The 15,499-nt window shown below is 53.8% G+C and overlaps 1 protein-coding gene across 2 annotated transcripts in view; it reads right to left on the reverse strand.

The window, feature by feature from the left end:
• Window positions 1-1,486: 1,486 nt before the first annotated feature.
• Ntrk1 (neurotrophic receptor tyrosine kinase 1) overlaps window positions 1,487-15,499 on the reverse strand; it is a 17,236-nt gene continuing 3,223 nt past the window's right edge. The window contains exons 2-17 of one of the 2 annotated variants that reach the window (XM_028753107.1): window positions 15,304-15,378; window positions 15,008-15,079; window positions 12,963-13,031; window positions 12,148-12,299; window positions 11,832-11,974; window positions 9,569-9,701; window positions 7,247-7,576; window positions 6,864-6,881; window positions 6,651-6,706; window positions 6,308-6,410; window positions 5,737-5,883; window positions 5,325-5,455; window positions 5,020-5,192; window positions 3,325-3,565; window positions 2,881-3,039; window positions 1,487-1,841 (exon numbers count right to left, since the gene is read on the reverse strand). In XM_028753107.1, the coding sequence (XP_028608940.1) occupies window positions 1,656-1,841; window positions 2,881-3,039; window positions 3,325-3,565; window positions 5,020-5,192; window positions 5,325-5,455; window positions 5,737-5,883; window positions 6,308-6,410; window positions 6,651-6,706; window positions 6,864-6,881; window positions 7,247-7,576; window positions 9,569-9,701; window positions 11,832-11,974; window positions 12,148-12,299; window positions 12,963-13,031; window positions 15,008-15,079; window positions 15,304-15,378 (2,188 nt within the window). In that variant the 3' untranslated portion in view covers window positions 1,487-1,655. The remainder of the gene's footprint in view (window positions 1,842-2,880; window positions 3,040-3,324; window positions 3,566-5,019; window positions 5,193-5,324; window positions 5,456-5,736; window positions 5,884-6,307; window positions 6,411-6,650; window positions 6,707-6,863; window positions 6,882-7,246; window positions 7,577-9,568; window positions 9,702-11,831; window positions 11,975-12,147; window positions 12,300-12,962; window positions 13,032-15,007; window positions 15,080-15,303; window positions 15,379-15,499) is intronic. The other variant, XM_028753108.1, reaches the window with a different exon arrangement.

The raw sequence follows: 15,499 nt of genomic DNA on the forward strand, positions 1-15,499 counted from the left end.
CTGTGTCCCCAGCAAGGCCTCCAAATCTGCTATACCCTCAGCCACAAGAGGATCGAAGGACAGAGGCACAGAAGGAAGGAGCAGGCAAAGTTTACAGGGGTCCTAAGCTCTTATGACTCTGACTGCCGCCCTCCCCTGCCTGTGTGTTACTAACCCCAGTCGTCTCCCGTTGTCGTATCTGTCTGTGCTATCCTCTGAAGTCTCCTAGCTTCAGTGTCTGTAGCTCTCGTCCATGGCCTCACCTGCTAGATCTGATGCCTCCGCTCTGTCCCCCTTCTTCAGTGAAGCAGCACCACCCATCCCAAGGCAGGAAAGGAGAGCCTGCCAACGAAGACCCTGGGGACCAGAACCCCCATCAATCAGCCTGCCGCCCTGGGCTAGCCCTCCATTAGCTGGAACCAGCCTGGACAAGAGGCAGACACACTGCAGGGCCCGGCCCAGGTTGATAAGAACAGATTGAATCACAGGGACAAGGCAGGGAACTGGGCACCCAGGGACAGGAGACAGCCATCATTTGCCCCGGGAGCTATGTGGGCGAGCATGTGATATTGCAGGAGCCCAGCGGGTGATGGGAAGTGAAGGCTGAAATGTCGCTCTGGCCCCAGGGTGGAAGCAAGCTCCCACAGTGGCCATGAGGCCTGGCTCTGCTCCCCTGAAGTGGTGGAGTTGAGGGATATTAATGTGACAGATGCCCCAGGCCCTTCAATTAGGGTCACAGAGAAAGGTAGACCCCATCTGCCCTTTGAGAAGCATGGGGCAGCACCAGTGTTCTATCCTTAGGAAGCCACCTTGTCCAATCCCCCGCCTCCAAGTGTAATCTCAAAGCTTCAGGGCCAAGAAGAGAACCAGAGGGGGTAGGAACAGGGTCCTGATCCCTCATCTTCAGTCTCTCGCCCATCCCCACCCTACCCCCACAGTACTGGGAATTGAACCCAGGCCCTTACACATACCAGGCAAGGGCTGTACTGCCGGGCTATTTCCCAGCCCTCTTTGAACTTGTTTTGAGACAGAGATTCCCTAAGTTTCCCAGGCTGGCTTTGAACTGACTCCAAAGCCCAAGTAGACCCTTGAATGTGAGATTCTCCTGCTGCACTCAGACTCCTGTAGCTGAGGTTAAAGGTGTGTACAATCAGAGTCTGTTCCTTCAGTCCTTGCTGTAGACACACACACACACACCACAGTTTCTGTCTTGATCATTTGTTCTAATGTGTGATTGCTGTCTACCCCTAGCCCCAGCGGCTGCCGTCCCCCGGGGTCCTATTCCCTTTCCCCAGCATCAGCCTTTGTGAAGACCAAATACAGACAGTGAGGGTGTGGACAGGCTGTCAGCACCAGGTGAGGGGTGAAGATGAAGTGGGGGACAGCTGCATGGAGTAGGGAGGCAACCCAGGGGGACCAGAAAGGGAACTGACTCCAGAGACCCAGAGAGCACAGCCTCTGCTGAGTCCCCAAGCCCTTCTTCCCAAGAATGGGCAAGAGACACAGCCAGGGATAATAAATATAATTGCTATTATGATGGATGCTGGCCATGAAGCAAGGCCACTCTCCACTCCCCGTCTGCCGGTCCCCTCCACATGCTGAGGGTAAGAGACTTGAGTGTTGTAGCAGCTGGGCGCTGAGGGAGCTCAGGGCGGCCTGACACCCAGACTCGGCTCCTAGCCCAGAACGTCCAGGTAACTGGGTGGCGCCTGTGCCAGGGCCTGCAGACGCGCGTGCACATCCTTCATGCTGAGGCGCTGCTGCGGTTCACGCTGCCAGCAGCCGCGCATGATGGCGTAGACATCAGGAGGGCAGGCGCGCGGCCGCTCCAGCTCCCGGCCCTGAGTGATGCACTCGATCGCCTGCGCCACCGGAAAGACAAGAGAAAAGAGCAAACTGAGGGTTTTGGGACAGGAAGGTTACAGGCTCTCCCAGATGGACCCTGACTGACTGAACTGTATAGTGCCCTTCAAACTCCAAGGCTCTTTCCTGCTCTGAAAAGTGGGAATAGTTTCTGCACGGACTCTAGGATTGCCTCCAGAAGGCTAATGTTACACCCAGTGAGGACTTGCCAGGTGGGGTGCTATGAGTGAGGGCATGACATTGCCAAGACCATCATCCGTTGGCCTCAGCCTCCACCTCCCAGCTTCAGAAGAGAGCGAGCGGTGTGGGACAGTCATAGCCTTTGTGGGGTGGGGGGATAGCTGTTTCAGTTTAAAGCAGAAGCAACCCTTGCTTCTTCCTTCTGCCTGCGCCACTCTGTGGGGGATATAGCGGAAAAGAAACTGTAGCAATAGATAGACTCCAGGAAGTGCCGCTGGGGCGGCTACAGGAGGGATCTGACAAAGAGCCGGTGACAGGGAGCTGGTTGGAGAAGGCGCCTGGTGCCTCTCTTCCCCTTCTCCCCATCCCCATTAGAGGACTTAGGTTATGGGCAGCACTAATTCCATTCCTTCTCTCAGTGCTTGAGAAAATTAAAATCTATAACCCTCTCCCCCACCCCATCAGCCTCGAGGGAACACACTGCATTAGAAGGAGAAATGGAAACTGACAGCTGTGAGCCAAGGAGGAGGCTTGGGGGAGCTGCTGAGGAGACAAAACACCTGGGGTCTGCTCTAACTGTGGCTAGCCAGAAGGCCAGGGGAAGGCAGGGCTGTCCTCCTCCAGCTAACCTCCAGCCTTCCTGCTGTCCCCTCTTTCCCACCCTCTCCTCTGTCCTGTAAATGCCCACTGTGACCTCTAAGACACACAGGCCTGGCCTGGACTCGATCCACAGTGACCTCTAAGGGCCCTCCAGGAGCCAGCTGTGCTTGGGTTTGGGGACTGAACAAGAGAGAGACCAGGAGAGGAGAAAAGAACAGGGGCTGAGGGCAGGGCCTGAGGATGCCTGGAAGAGCTGACCTCAGTGTTGGAGAGTTGGTACCAGGGCTGCTTTCCATAGGTGAAGATCTCCCAGAGCACCACCCCAAAGCTCCACACATCACTCTCGGTGCTGAACTTGCGGTAGAGGATGCTCTCGGGTGGCATCCAGCGGATGGGCAGCATGGTCCTACCTCCCACCTGCAGAGACACACTGTATCACCTCCTCTGGAGGCAACCACAAAGCCATCCCCACCACCTTAAATAGACAAAAGGTATGGCAGGGCCCCGGCTGAGGGATCAGTAGAGAAAAAAGTTTCCCACCCAGGGCTGAAGTGCTGGAAGGGATGGGAGACCAGAGACCAGAACCCAGAGCTCATACTGCTAGAGAAAGAGGAGGGCAAGCTCGCCAGTGCAGGGTCTTACTAACTCCAAGCAAGGCTGTGTACAGTAGAGATGCTGGGGGGAGGGTTTAGGGACCCTTACGCGGTAGTAGTCTGTGCTGTAGATGTCCCTGCTCATGCCAAAGTCTCCAATCTTGACCACTAGTCCCTGACCCACCAGACAGTTGCGTGTGGCCAGGTCCCGGTGCACAAAGTGCAGGCTGGCTAAGTATACCATACCGGCAGCCACCTGGCTAGCCACAGCCAGAAGCTGCCCAAGGCCCAGAGGACCAGGAGCCACATCCTCACCACCAGCCAGCAGCTTTGCATCAGGTCCGTGGGACCTGAGAAAGACAGAGACAGAGAGAAGCTGGGAGGGAGGAGCTGGGTGGACGGAGCTGTGGAGGGGATGCCTAGAATTGGGTGTGAGGAAGGAAAAGACTAGGGGCAAAAATGGAGGAAGGAAAGGAGGAGGCAGCTGTCTGGGGAGAAGGGTAAGGGAGGAAACAGGCTTGTCTTTCTCCACAGCCAACCCCACCCCCAAGGATACTAAGTTCATAGTCCTCAGAGGAACTCAGCGCCAGCCTCCAGCTGCCCCAACCCGCATTACCATCACATCACTTGAGCACAGCCTTTGCTATGATGAGCTGTCCCCAACCCCTGGCCCACTCTGGCCTATGAGGGGAGCTTCTCCAGCTCCAGGCCAGCAACTTGAGTCCTCCTCGAATCACCTGTCCCCTCCCCTCACTTTTGTCCTTAGTGTCCAGCTAGTCCATGGACAGTGTTCCTTTCCAAAGCATTCCAATGTGCCCCATAGGCCCCAAGTCCTGATCCTGATCACTTGGTACCAGTCCCCACACGCTGCCCTTTCCCAGCCGCTCTTCCTGCTGGTTGCTTTGCTGGCAGTGCTTTCTCTGAGACCAGGGCACTGGGGCAGAGAGTAGAGTATAAATAAGCTCACAGCAAGGGATGGAGATAGAGAAGGCTTCCTAGAAGAAGGGATATTTAAACCGAGACTCCAGTCCAGAGCAGAGAAGTAAACCAGGGAATATGGCAAGGAGGGTGGCCCCACATGTCATCAGAGCAAGCTGGAAACATGAAGGCCCAAGCCTCCTGCCCAAAGCCTTCCAGGCTTGCCTCAGAGTCTCTCCTTTCCTCCCAATGCTCCATGGAGCATCACCAACTGCTCCTCACACAGCTTGTCCTCACACAGCTTGTCCTCACACAGCTTGTCCTCACACAGCTTGTCCTCCCTCACACAGCTTGTCCTCCCTCACACAGCTTGTCCTCACACAGCTTGTCCTCCCTCACACAGCTTGTCCTCCCTCACACAGCTTGTCCTCACACAGCTTGTCCTCACACAGCTTGTCCTCACACAGCTTGTCCTCACACAGCTTGTCCTCACACAGCTTGTCCTCACACAGCTTGTCCTCACACAGCTTGCCCTCACACAGCTTGTCCTCACACAGCTTGGGCCCCATCTAATGGCATCTCTCTGGCTAGGCCTGCAAGCTGTCCACAAGCAAGGAAATAGATCTCCATGGCCGTCCCTTGACTGGTTCCTTACCAACCCATCTCTACGCACCTTAGGCTGGCTCGCCTGATCTACTTTGTGTCACCCAGTGCCCCCTAAGCTCCAGGGTACATTTCTACTCAGGTCCTCCTGTAGCTGAGTCCTATAGACAGTGCACATGAACCTTCACTCCCTAGGGCCTCTGGAAAGTCAGATCATCTAACAAGCAAGGATACTCTTCCAGGGAAGGGACCAGGGACCGGGCCAGGAGCTGAGTTCTCGTACCGGAGGAAACGGTTGAGGTCCCCATGGCGCATGTACTCGAAGACCATGAGCAATGGGCCACCCTCGGTGCAGACTCCAAAGAAGCGCACGATGTGCTGGTGCTGTAGCATGGTGAGCAGCTCCGCCTCACGCTGAAAGTCCTGACGAGCGTTCTCTGATGCCTCCTTCAGTGCCTGGGGGTAGGGATGGGGACAGAACTGGAGGGGACCCCAACCCCATCCCATCTCATTCACACATCCCCATCCCGTCAGGAGGGTGCTCTGAGGGACACAAGCCAACAGTCCCTACCAGGACCATAGTCTCACCTTGACAGCCACCAGCGTCTTGTCCTGATCATTCAGAAGGTTGTAGCACTCAGCAAGAAAGACCTTTCCAAAGGCTCCCTCCCCTAGCTCCCACTTGAGAATGATGTCCTGGCGCTTGATGTGATGGACACCTGGGAGGGGCTTGTAAAGTCAGAAGGCAGCCCTGGCTTGGGCAGGATGGGGCAGTGGTAAGGGCAGTGCAGACACAGGAAATGGGGAGTGGGTGGGTGGGAGCATCTGCCCAGAGAGAGTCCAGTGTGGGAGGTACAGCCCTAGACAAGGTTAGAGATAGGAGACAGGCTAGACTTTGAGATAGGATGGGGAGACGCCTGGGTCAGGGGCTTCACACACACACACACACACACACACACACACACCATGTTCACACTCGCCTACTATAACAGTTCCTCACAGGTATCACTGAAGTACTGGGGATTCTCCATGATGTGGCCCTGGAGTCCAGAGCCTTTGCCCTCAGTAGGGGAAAGAGAACTGCCACCCAGTGTCATGAAGTGTAGGGACATGGCCAGCCCATCCTCTGGAGCCAGCACAGCAGGGCCTGGGGAAGAGACACACACACACATGGAGCATGGTAGCCCAGGCACCATCCCCATCTTTGCTTGGACTAGCTTGAATAGTGGCAGGCTCCCCACCGGCTAACTTGGAAGAGGGGCAGAGTAGTGCCAGAGCAAGATGGTAGGCAAGGGGAGGGAAGTACCAGGGCGTCTCTTGATCTGGCTCCTGGTACCAAAGCAACTCCCCTGCTCCTGACAGAGCCGAGCCCCTCAGACCCACTCAGTGTTTGACAACAGCTCAGCTACCAACAAATAGCTGCTGCCTCTAAAACGATCCTGCCCCAGCCCGAGCCCCATAAACACCCCCCAACCATATGCCAAACACAAGGCACAAGATGGGATGAGCCAAAAGAAAATCAAGCCAGTACGATGGGTGGACAGACAGACAGACCGCTGCTGCCAACTCACGGTTGATCCCAAATTTGCTCCTCTGTCCACATTTGTTGAGCACGAGGAGGAGGGCGGAAAGGAAGAGGGCAGCAGAGATGGCTAGACCCACGGCCACAGAGACCTAGAAGGAGGGTCAGGCCTACAGGCTTCTGTACTCTGAGCTCTATCCTACAGGGGAATCCAGAACCAGGTCCCCAGCCCTGTGCCCAGCTTCTCTAGTGACCTCAGCCAGCTGGGGAAGCAGCTAAACAAGCTCGGGACACAACAGACCGATGGTCCTGTTCTAGCTCCAAATGACGGGCAAAGGAGCCGTGCCTGCCCCCCCATCACACCCCCATGAGCTTCTACACCTCACACTCACCCCAAAAGGGGTTTCATCTTTCTTCTCCACTGGGTCTCTTGACGTGCTGTTAGTGTCTGTGGGGACATGGGGCACAGAGGGTGGGCCTTGGCACATACTGCCATGTCTCCTCGAGCAGCTCCCCACCCTGGCCACACTTCAGGGTCCCAGCTAGCTGTCCCCTTTCCTTCAGCTCTGAGACAATACAACTGCCCTCCAGCCCAGGCAACTCACCCACTGGCGAGAAGGAGACTGCAGCAGGAAGGAGGAGAGAAAGCGGTTAGAGAGGGAGAAAAGGGAGGCCCTCCCCTCCAGGATGCTCCTTTATGGGACACATAGGTTTCTGGGCCTCAAGAGAGAGGGATCTGAAGCTGCCCGGAGGGCACAGCCCTTCCTTTAGCCTGGATAGATGGAAGAGCTCAGGGCCTCAGCAGGCCTGGTTTTGGAGAGGAGCAAGAGGACAGCACAGAGCTGGCCAACAGCTCTTCTGTTCAGGACAAAGCACTACAGCTCTGGAAACCAGGGTCATGGCAGGCAGAGGCCGGACCTCCCTGAATTGCTGGATCTCCACCCAGGCCCTCCCAAGAGCAGGGCAGGGTTCAGGGTAGCTCTCACACCAGGGATGGGGTCCTCGGGGTTGAACTCAAACGGGTTGTCCATAAAGGCAGCCATGACGGAGGCAGCAGCCTGGCCATAGGGGTTGGCAGCCAGCAGGGTGTAGTTCCCATTGTTGACATGCGTGGGCTGGTTGAGGCGAAGGCAGCCATGCCGCACGGTCTCATTAGTCAGCGCCGACTCCAGGAACTGAGTGAAAATGAAGCTGGTCTCGTTGAGCACAGAACCATTGAACAGCCAGCGCAGAGACGGCGCCGGCTGCCCGTCCACGGAGAAGGGGATGCACCAGTGATGCTGCTCCACGGCTAAGCCCAGGTGCACACTGGCAGGGACTGTGGGTAGAAAGCACACGACAGGAAGTGGGCAACTGGCTGGAAGGAATCCAGGGGAGGAACAAATCAGGGGACAGGTCGGGAAAAACAAGTCAGCGGACCCTAAGAAATCCTCTAGGAGACATACTTGCAAGAAAGTTAATATACGATACTGAATATGGCAGAAAATGGACAAAATCTGAGACTTAAGGGTCACACATGGAGCCCAGTACAGGCCTAGTGGCTGGCCTGCTGTCCAAGCTTCTCGGGAGGTCCTGGGTACCAGCACAGCACAGAAACAGACAGACAGGCAGATAGACAGACAGACAGACAAAGTGACAAAGAGACAAACAAGAAACATGGTTTTAAGACAGTCACAATCCTGAAAAATCAAAAGCCTCTCAATAAAATTGTATATATGTGTAATGTATGTGTATAAACACAACTCATATGGGAATTCTCACTAGCATTCATTCCATGAAATGTATATAGTACATGAAGGAATTATAGTTACTTTTGCTGCCACGGATGTGTTTCATAAATACAAAGTTTAGATAAAAGAAAATAGAAGAAAAATAATACATAAAGTTTTCATTTATACAACACGAAAAACAAACAAAACGTTAATAGGGAAGCAGACATGCAGAAAAGTGTTATTTTTCAGGTTTATTTTATGTATATGAGTGTTTTGCCTGCATGTATTATGTGTACCACATGTGTGCCTGGTGACCTTGGAGGCCAGAAGAGGACCTCCTATTCCTTGGAACTGGAGTTACAGATGGTTGTGAGCCACCATGTGAGTGCTGGGAACCCAACCTGGGCCCTCTGCAAGAGCAATCAGTGCTTTTAAACAATAGAGAATGCTCAAAACTGTTGAGTTCCCAGCCCCTTTGGAAAATGATTTTAGCAAGGAAGTGTTTAACATAAAAATTAGGGTGGAAGAGATGGAGTTGGGACTGAGGGAGGGTGTCTTCTAAAGTCCTGGCAAGGGTATGTCTATGTTTGTTTGCTTGCTTGTTTTTGTTTTTGTTTTTTCAAGATAGGATTTCTCTGTATTCTCAGCACTGGCTGTTTTGGAACTCACTATGTAGACCAGGCTGGCCTTGAACTCCACCTGCCTCTGCCTCCAGCGTGTTGGGATTAAAGAAGTGCACCATCACACCTGGCTCTGGCAAGGGTCATTCTTCCTTAAAGTGTGTAGGTTATCCAGCTGTGACAGTTTTGTAATCCAGTATTGGGCAGGCTGAGGCAAGAGGATCAACATGGGTTTCATTGCAAGACCCCATCTCTAAATAAATACGTAGATAAATATTGTGCGTGCTTAATGTGCATAACTGTGTATTTCACAATTTAAAAAAATGGTGCTGAAACATAGATTAAAGATGATTCATTGGCAAAGCCAGAGAAATTAGGCAACAAGTATAAAGAGGAACTCAAGAGAGGAATTCCCCTCCTTTCCAAGTAGGATGCTTATCTATGGCCGTACCCTCCTGATTAAACCTAAGCTTGTCTAAGAACAGGATACAGAACTGACGTAAGCCCCCTTCTCTAGAAGTCCAGCCCTGAGCTCATTCTACCCACGAAGTTCAGTTTGCACAAATGACAGCCCAAGCTGGAAGTTCAGTCCTGGGCTAGCGGAGACTTCAGCTATAAAGTGGTTATCCCAAACCTAGACTAACATCCTAAGTGAAATAAATAAATAATAAATAAATAAATAGTGGTAGGAAAAAAGCCTTAAAGAGAAACATGTAATGAGGCCAGCCTGCAGCTGGTGCTGAGGGCCTCAGGTAGCAAGCTTGGGCAGCAGGCCAGAAAGAAATCCGTCTGTAACCCTCTGGCCTTGAGGAGCCTCCAGGACTTCCCAAGCAGGGTCAGGTTTTCATGGGAATCTGGAAACAGCTGGGGGGGAGCAGCTGTAGAGACGCCCACTCACAATCCCATCTACCTCCCCCCCCTCTTTCAGCAAAGAGGAGATGGGTGGGGGTAGGTGCAGAGGCTGTCACAGGGGCTTACAGGAGACGCTGACTTGGACAGAGACCTCGGCCCGGCCCACATCATTCTCTGCCCAGCACGTCACATTCTTCTTGTTGAGATCACTGGTGACATTGACCAGAGTTAGCCCCAGGGATGGCAGATCTCCAGATTTCTGAACCAGAGAAGAGAGAGTCATCAGAAGGGCTTCAGCAGGCATAGGCAGGAGATAGGGGGTAAAGCTGATGTGTTTGGGAGCCCTTTGGTCCCATATGGAAAGAGGGAAGGCTGGGGAAGCAAAGGGAAGCTGGGCAGAGAATGGCCTCCTTTGCAGTTTGTAGAGTAGCTCCTGGGTCAGAGAAAAGCTAAAGCCCAGCCAACAGCCTCAAAATAGGTAGACGGTACTCTAAAATAGAGGTGGCAATTAAGGGGCTAGTCGGCAGATAGCCAGATAGCCAACCTCCACATTCACATCCAGGTCATCAGAGAGCCAGGTAGATCCTTGCCAACTCAATCCTGGCTCTCAGAGTTCTAGCAAACTCAGTTTCAGTCAGTCCCTAGAAGGTCAGAAACAAAGAGACAGGCCACAGCTAGAAGCAGCTTTGGCCACAGCATCACTTCCTTCAGCAAAGGAAAAAGATGCCAGTGAGTGACTTCAGAGATGAAATGGCTGACCACTCTCAGAGATTAAAACCAGCTTGGATTATCTCTCTAAGAAACCATGGCCGTACCACGTGTAAATACGACCTTCCAAGAATTCTCCATCTTGATGAGTTTAGCAATTGTTTCTAAGTTGAAGAAGTTGGCAGAATTTTCCAATTTCCTGTTCCCAGCCCCACCCCCAGAAACTAAGTCTCACCATGTAGTTCTAGCTGGTCTAGAACTCACTCTGGACCTAATTGGCTTTGAATTCAGAGATCCTCCCGCCTCTGTCTCCCAAGCGCTGGGATCAAAGGTGTGTGCCAGCAACTTCAGAGGTCTCGTTCACAGTTTTACCTGGCTCTGGCAGTGGGCTGTGCCCACTCAGGAATTAGGAAATAGACTTATGGAATGAGGGTGTTCAGTCTAGGGAGCTTCACTTTAAAAGGAAAGTCAACACCAATTGCTGGAGACCTCTGGATCAAGGAAAGGAGGGAGATCTTGCTGCCGAGTGGCTCTTCCCACTCAGTGCAAGGTTGCTGTCTGTGAGTAATGGAGAAGGCATAAGCAGAGCAGGGCCAATGTCCGAGTGTGGAAACATCTTCAGTCAACTTTGGGAAGTCCCAGTTTCTGCTATCTCTTTGGGGAATTGACATGTCACTTAACACCTATTTCCTGAAAATTTTCACAGAAAAGTCACGCCCTAACTGGGGAGACCACAGTTAGATGGAGGGGACAACAGCCAGGTCCAGGACAGCCAGGGGGCTACACAGAGAAACTGCCTTGGTTGGGGGCACGGGACTTCCAAAGTCAACTGTAGCTAATGTCAATTGTGTGTGGCCAGCTTGAGAACAGATGCAAGGCCTGGGAAGATGCTCAGGTAAGAGAGATAGAGACTGCCGGGCAGTGGTGGTGCACGCCTTTAATCCCAGCACTTGGGAGGCAGAGGCAGGTGGATTTCTGAGTTCGAGGCCAACCTGGTCTACAGAGTGAGTTCCAGGACATCCAGAACTATACAGAGAAACCCTGTCTGGAAAAACCAAAAGAGAGAAAGAGAGCGAAAGAGAGAGAGAAAGAGAGAGAGAGAAAGAGAGAGAGAAAGAGAGAGAGAGAGAGAGAGAGAGAGAGAGAGAGAGAGAGAGAGAGATCAAACAAAGCCTAGAAGAGGGAAGATGTCAGAAAGCCACCATGGCTTCCTCCATTTACAAATAAGAAAACAAAAAAAGCAGGCTGAAATAAGGGGTTTTTTTCCCCCCTGAAAATTATTCCAAGAAGTGAGGGCTGAAAGGAAGGCTCAATGAGTTACTTGCCACAAAAGAATGAGGGCCTGAGTTTGGATCTCCAGGACCCCCATAAAGCTGTGCTCGGCACCGTGGTCCTATAACACTAGTGATCTTGTACGTGAGAGGAGGCAGACACAAGAAACTCTCTGGAAGCTCATGGCCAAGCAGCAACCAAAAAACTAGAGTGTGGAGCCCAAGGTCTGGGAGGTCTGGGGGGTCGGGTGTCCAACAAACCTGCCCTGCGGACCTGCAGTCCCCTGGCTGACATGCCTGGTGTCTGAGCCATCTCTGTCCTCCCAGGCTCCCTGTGTGCTCATCATTACTTTTGCTGTCTCTTATGACCTGGTCCTTTGTCCCCTCTGAAGGGCTGCAATGCTTCTCACCTTCATCGTGACTGTCCCCTCCAGCTCTGTGAGGATCCAGCCAGCCTGCTGCAGGGCCTGCCCCTCCACCTGGCACTGCAGAAATACGTCATCCCCCACTTCCACAGAGTCATTGGGCATCTGGATCTCCACTGAGGGTACACCTGCCATCCAGGGTATGGAGGGGCATTAGAAGCCAAGTGTGGGCTGGTGACCCCCACCCTGCTCATGAGCCCAAATTGATAGACCCCAGCCTCCAGGGTCCATAGCCCCTGTCAATGCTACCCAGGTCCCTCCGTGCAGTCCCCAGGCTTTCCCCCTCTACAACAGCACCTACCACAACTGCTGTTGTGTCCCAATGGGAGGAACTGGTCTCTGGGCCCAGAGGCATGAAGCTTCTGTGTATACACACCACACAGTCCCTCCTGCTCCCAGCGCTGGAGCCACAACAGGGCACAGGAACAGTGCAGTGGGTTCCCTGACAGGGTCCTGTTGGGTAGGGGATGCTGAGAGTCAGGAAAAGAGGGTGCAACAGGTCTGAGTAGCCAGGAGATGGCTGACTACCAAGGGGTCTAGGCAGAAGGGGTGGGGATTGGACCAAAACAGTAACAAGACTTTAGTCACTAAAAGAAGTAAGGGGAGACTGTTATGGATGCCAGCTGAAGGTTCCGTGGGACTCCCCAAGAGTGAGAAGTCAAGCATGATGGCAAGAAGGGTGGGTTGCCATGGCCCACAGGCCTTAGGTACCCATCTGACACATGTGGACTATTCTGTATTCTGTGTATCTCCCTTCCAGTGTGCATGCACTGAGGATGGGGCTATCGTTCTCAAGCACCAGGATGGCCATGGTCTGTTCAACACAGCCCTGAGCCTCTGGACACACACTGCTCATCCGCATAGGCTGCTCAGACCAAACCAGACCAGGATAGTCCTGCAGGCTCTGCTTTGATGGGGGTGGGGGGAGTGGCTGACAGGCATGCACACAATCCCCAGCACGAGCTCACAGACACAACACAGTCTCCAGAGTTGCCCCACCTTCCACCCCTCCCCTGCTCCACATAGACCCAGTGACATATAGTCCTGAGGACACAAACATGCCCAGCCACATATCATACACGCTGGCCCCTGCCCCTGCCCTGCCCACACACTCACAGGTCCTGTAGGGAGAGGCCCTGCACAGTTTTCCAGGAGAGGGACTCCAAAGCATTGGAGGACAGATTCCTGTGGGAGGACAGATGTCCTGAGCCGGCAACCTTACTCTGACCCAGTCTGAGGCAGAAGTCCAAAGGAGACTGCTACCCACTCCCCAGCCAAGTCAACTTGAACATCACCTACGCCTGGGGATGTGTAGGAATGTGGGAATCGGAGGGCAGGTAAGCCTTTCTGAGTACAGACTTCTCCTTGGGATAACAAGGGTTAATTCCAGTTAACCCTCTCCCTGACCCCAGGGAGAGGGATCCAAGGGAACAGCCGGCTGCCCTGCCCCCACCCCTCAGCCCCAGCTGGCGAAGTGCTGAGGCCACAGCTGGGGTAAGGGGCTCCATCTGTGCTCCCCACCAAGGAGGAGGGGAGGACTAAGGCTCTCACAACCTCCTCCCCCACCTAACCTCAAGACAGGGATGTCAAAGTACTTCCTTAGGCCCCATCCCTTCCTTCCTGTTCCTCCGAGAGCACTTCAGTAGGCAGAAACCCAGGGACATAGTTCCCTAGGTGAAAATGAAGGAGGAGCCCAGCCAGGGCTCTGTTCCTGCCCCTAGGGAACTGTTTCAGGAGCTCAGTGCTGACCAGACCATACACTGCCGCTGCTAGCACCCTTGAGGGCCATGCCCTAACCACTCGCCTTGCCTACCCAGCCTTGACTTTGTAAGGACTGAGATGAACAGAGCTCTGACACAGGCCCCGGAGCACCATCGACCCCTCCACCCTGGGTTACAGTAGAGCTGAGTGTCGCACCTGTCGGCCAGGCACAGTCATGTGACCTCAGTCAAGAAACAACTCCCAGAATTTTCATCTATAAAATGGGGACCATATTTTCTCTGTCCCCAGGTTGCTATCAAGTAGTCACTGCCGTGAGAGACATGAGCTGCGACCCAATACACACTTTAATTTCTTTTCAAGTTGTTGTTGTGTTGAGACAAAAAGATGGCCTGGAACGTGTAGCTACGTGTGACATGGAACTTCTGACCCTCGTGTCCTCACCGGCCCCAGTACTGGTATTACAGGTATGTTTATGTGGCGGTGGGGATCAAGCCCAGAGCTTCATGAATAGGAGGCAAATATTCTACCAACGGAGCCACATCTCCAATCCTAGCTGGACATTTTAAAGCCAGGACATACAGTAGGTAACACAACATTGCTCTTGTTGTTAAATCCCTGGACCCAAGTGAGAGTTTAAAGGACTCAGGCCAACTCTGTGAATGACAACCCAGGGAGGGACTACCAAGGATGATAAGTACATCTTCTACCCATTGCATGTCCCTCTGTCCTCTACAGAGCAAGTAGCTGTAATTCACAGGAATGGGGAGGGGGAGGAGTAGGGACCAGAACATGCCCCCTCCCAAGTTGGCCTTGTGGACCATCCCATAACACACCTCCCCTCTTCCCTGGTGACCCACTCCTCTCCCCTGGTGACCTACCCCTCTCCCCTGGTGACCCTCCTCCCTCCCCTGGTGACCCACCCCTCTCCCCTGGTGACCACCCCTCTCCCCTGGTGACCACCCCTCTCCCCTGGTGACCCACTCCTCTCCCCTGGTGACCACCCCTCTCCCCTGGTGACCCACCCCTCTCCCCTGGTGACCCACCTCTCTCCCCTGGTGATCCATCCCTCTCCCCTGGTGACCCTCCCCTCTCCTCTGGTGACCCACCCCTCTCCCTTGTTGGCCCACCCGAGATGAAATTCTGACCAGAGCCAGGGGTCTTGCTTCTGCCCCTCACACCCTATCAACCCCAGGCAGAGAGCCTGGATATGTGCTCATGAGAAGCGTCTCTGAGGCATGGAACATAGAGGTGAATCAACTAAGATTCTAGCCTGATTGGACGAGAATCAGAACACCGAAGCAGAAAGAAATGCCCAAAGGAAGGGAGACCAGGCTGGATCTTCCTCAGGACAGTTCTCTGGGGAGCACAAAGCCCATTAACAGCCCAAGACTAGAGATCCTCCTGAGCCCCGCCCCCTCCGATCTAACCCGGCCACTCACAGGTGACTGAGCCGAGGGGTGAAATGAAAGGCATCTGGGGCCACAAAGCGGAGGCCACTCTTCACGATGGTTCTAGGGAAGGGATGAGAGGAATTTAAGCTCTGTGGTTCTGCCCATCCAGGCCAGATACCCCTGTGGAGCTGTGCACCCCTCTCCATCCCTTTGAAAGTTACCTGGACCCCTCAAACTCATGAGCCTCCCAGACCTCTCCTACTCTTAGGTTTTTCCAGATCCCGATATGTGTGGGCACCCACCACCCTGTGCCCAGTCCCACCCTGTCTACCCTTAGTCCTCACAGGCTTCTCAACTCCCCCAGGCCCTGCAGGTCCCCAGACTCCAGGCGTTCCAGATGCTGCTGGTTTTCCACGTAGCTGCAGGGAGATGGGAGAGGGGTGGGCCAACAGGGGAGAGGGGTGGGCCAACAGAGAGAGGGGTGGGCCAACAGGGGAGAGGGGTGGGCCAACAGGGAGAGGGGTGGGCCAACAGGGAGAG

Source organism: Grammomys surdaster, unplaced genomic scaffold, assembly GCF_004785775.1.
Source record: "Grammomys surdaster isolate TR1022 unplaced genomic scaffold, NIH_TR_1.0 125946, whole genome shotgun sequence".
Classification (NCBI taxonomy): Eukaryota; Metazoa; Chordata; class Mammalia; order Rodentia; family Muridae; genus Grammomys; species Grammomys surdaster.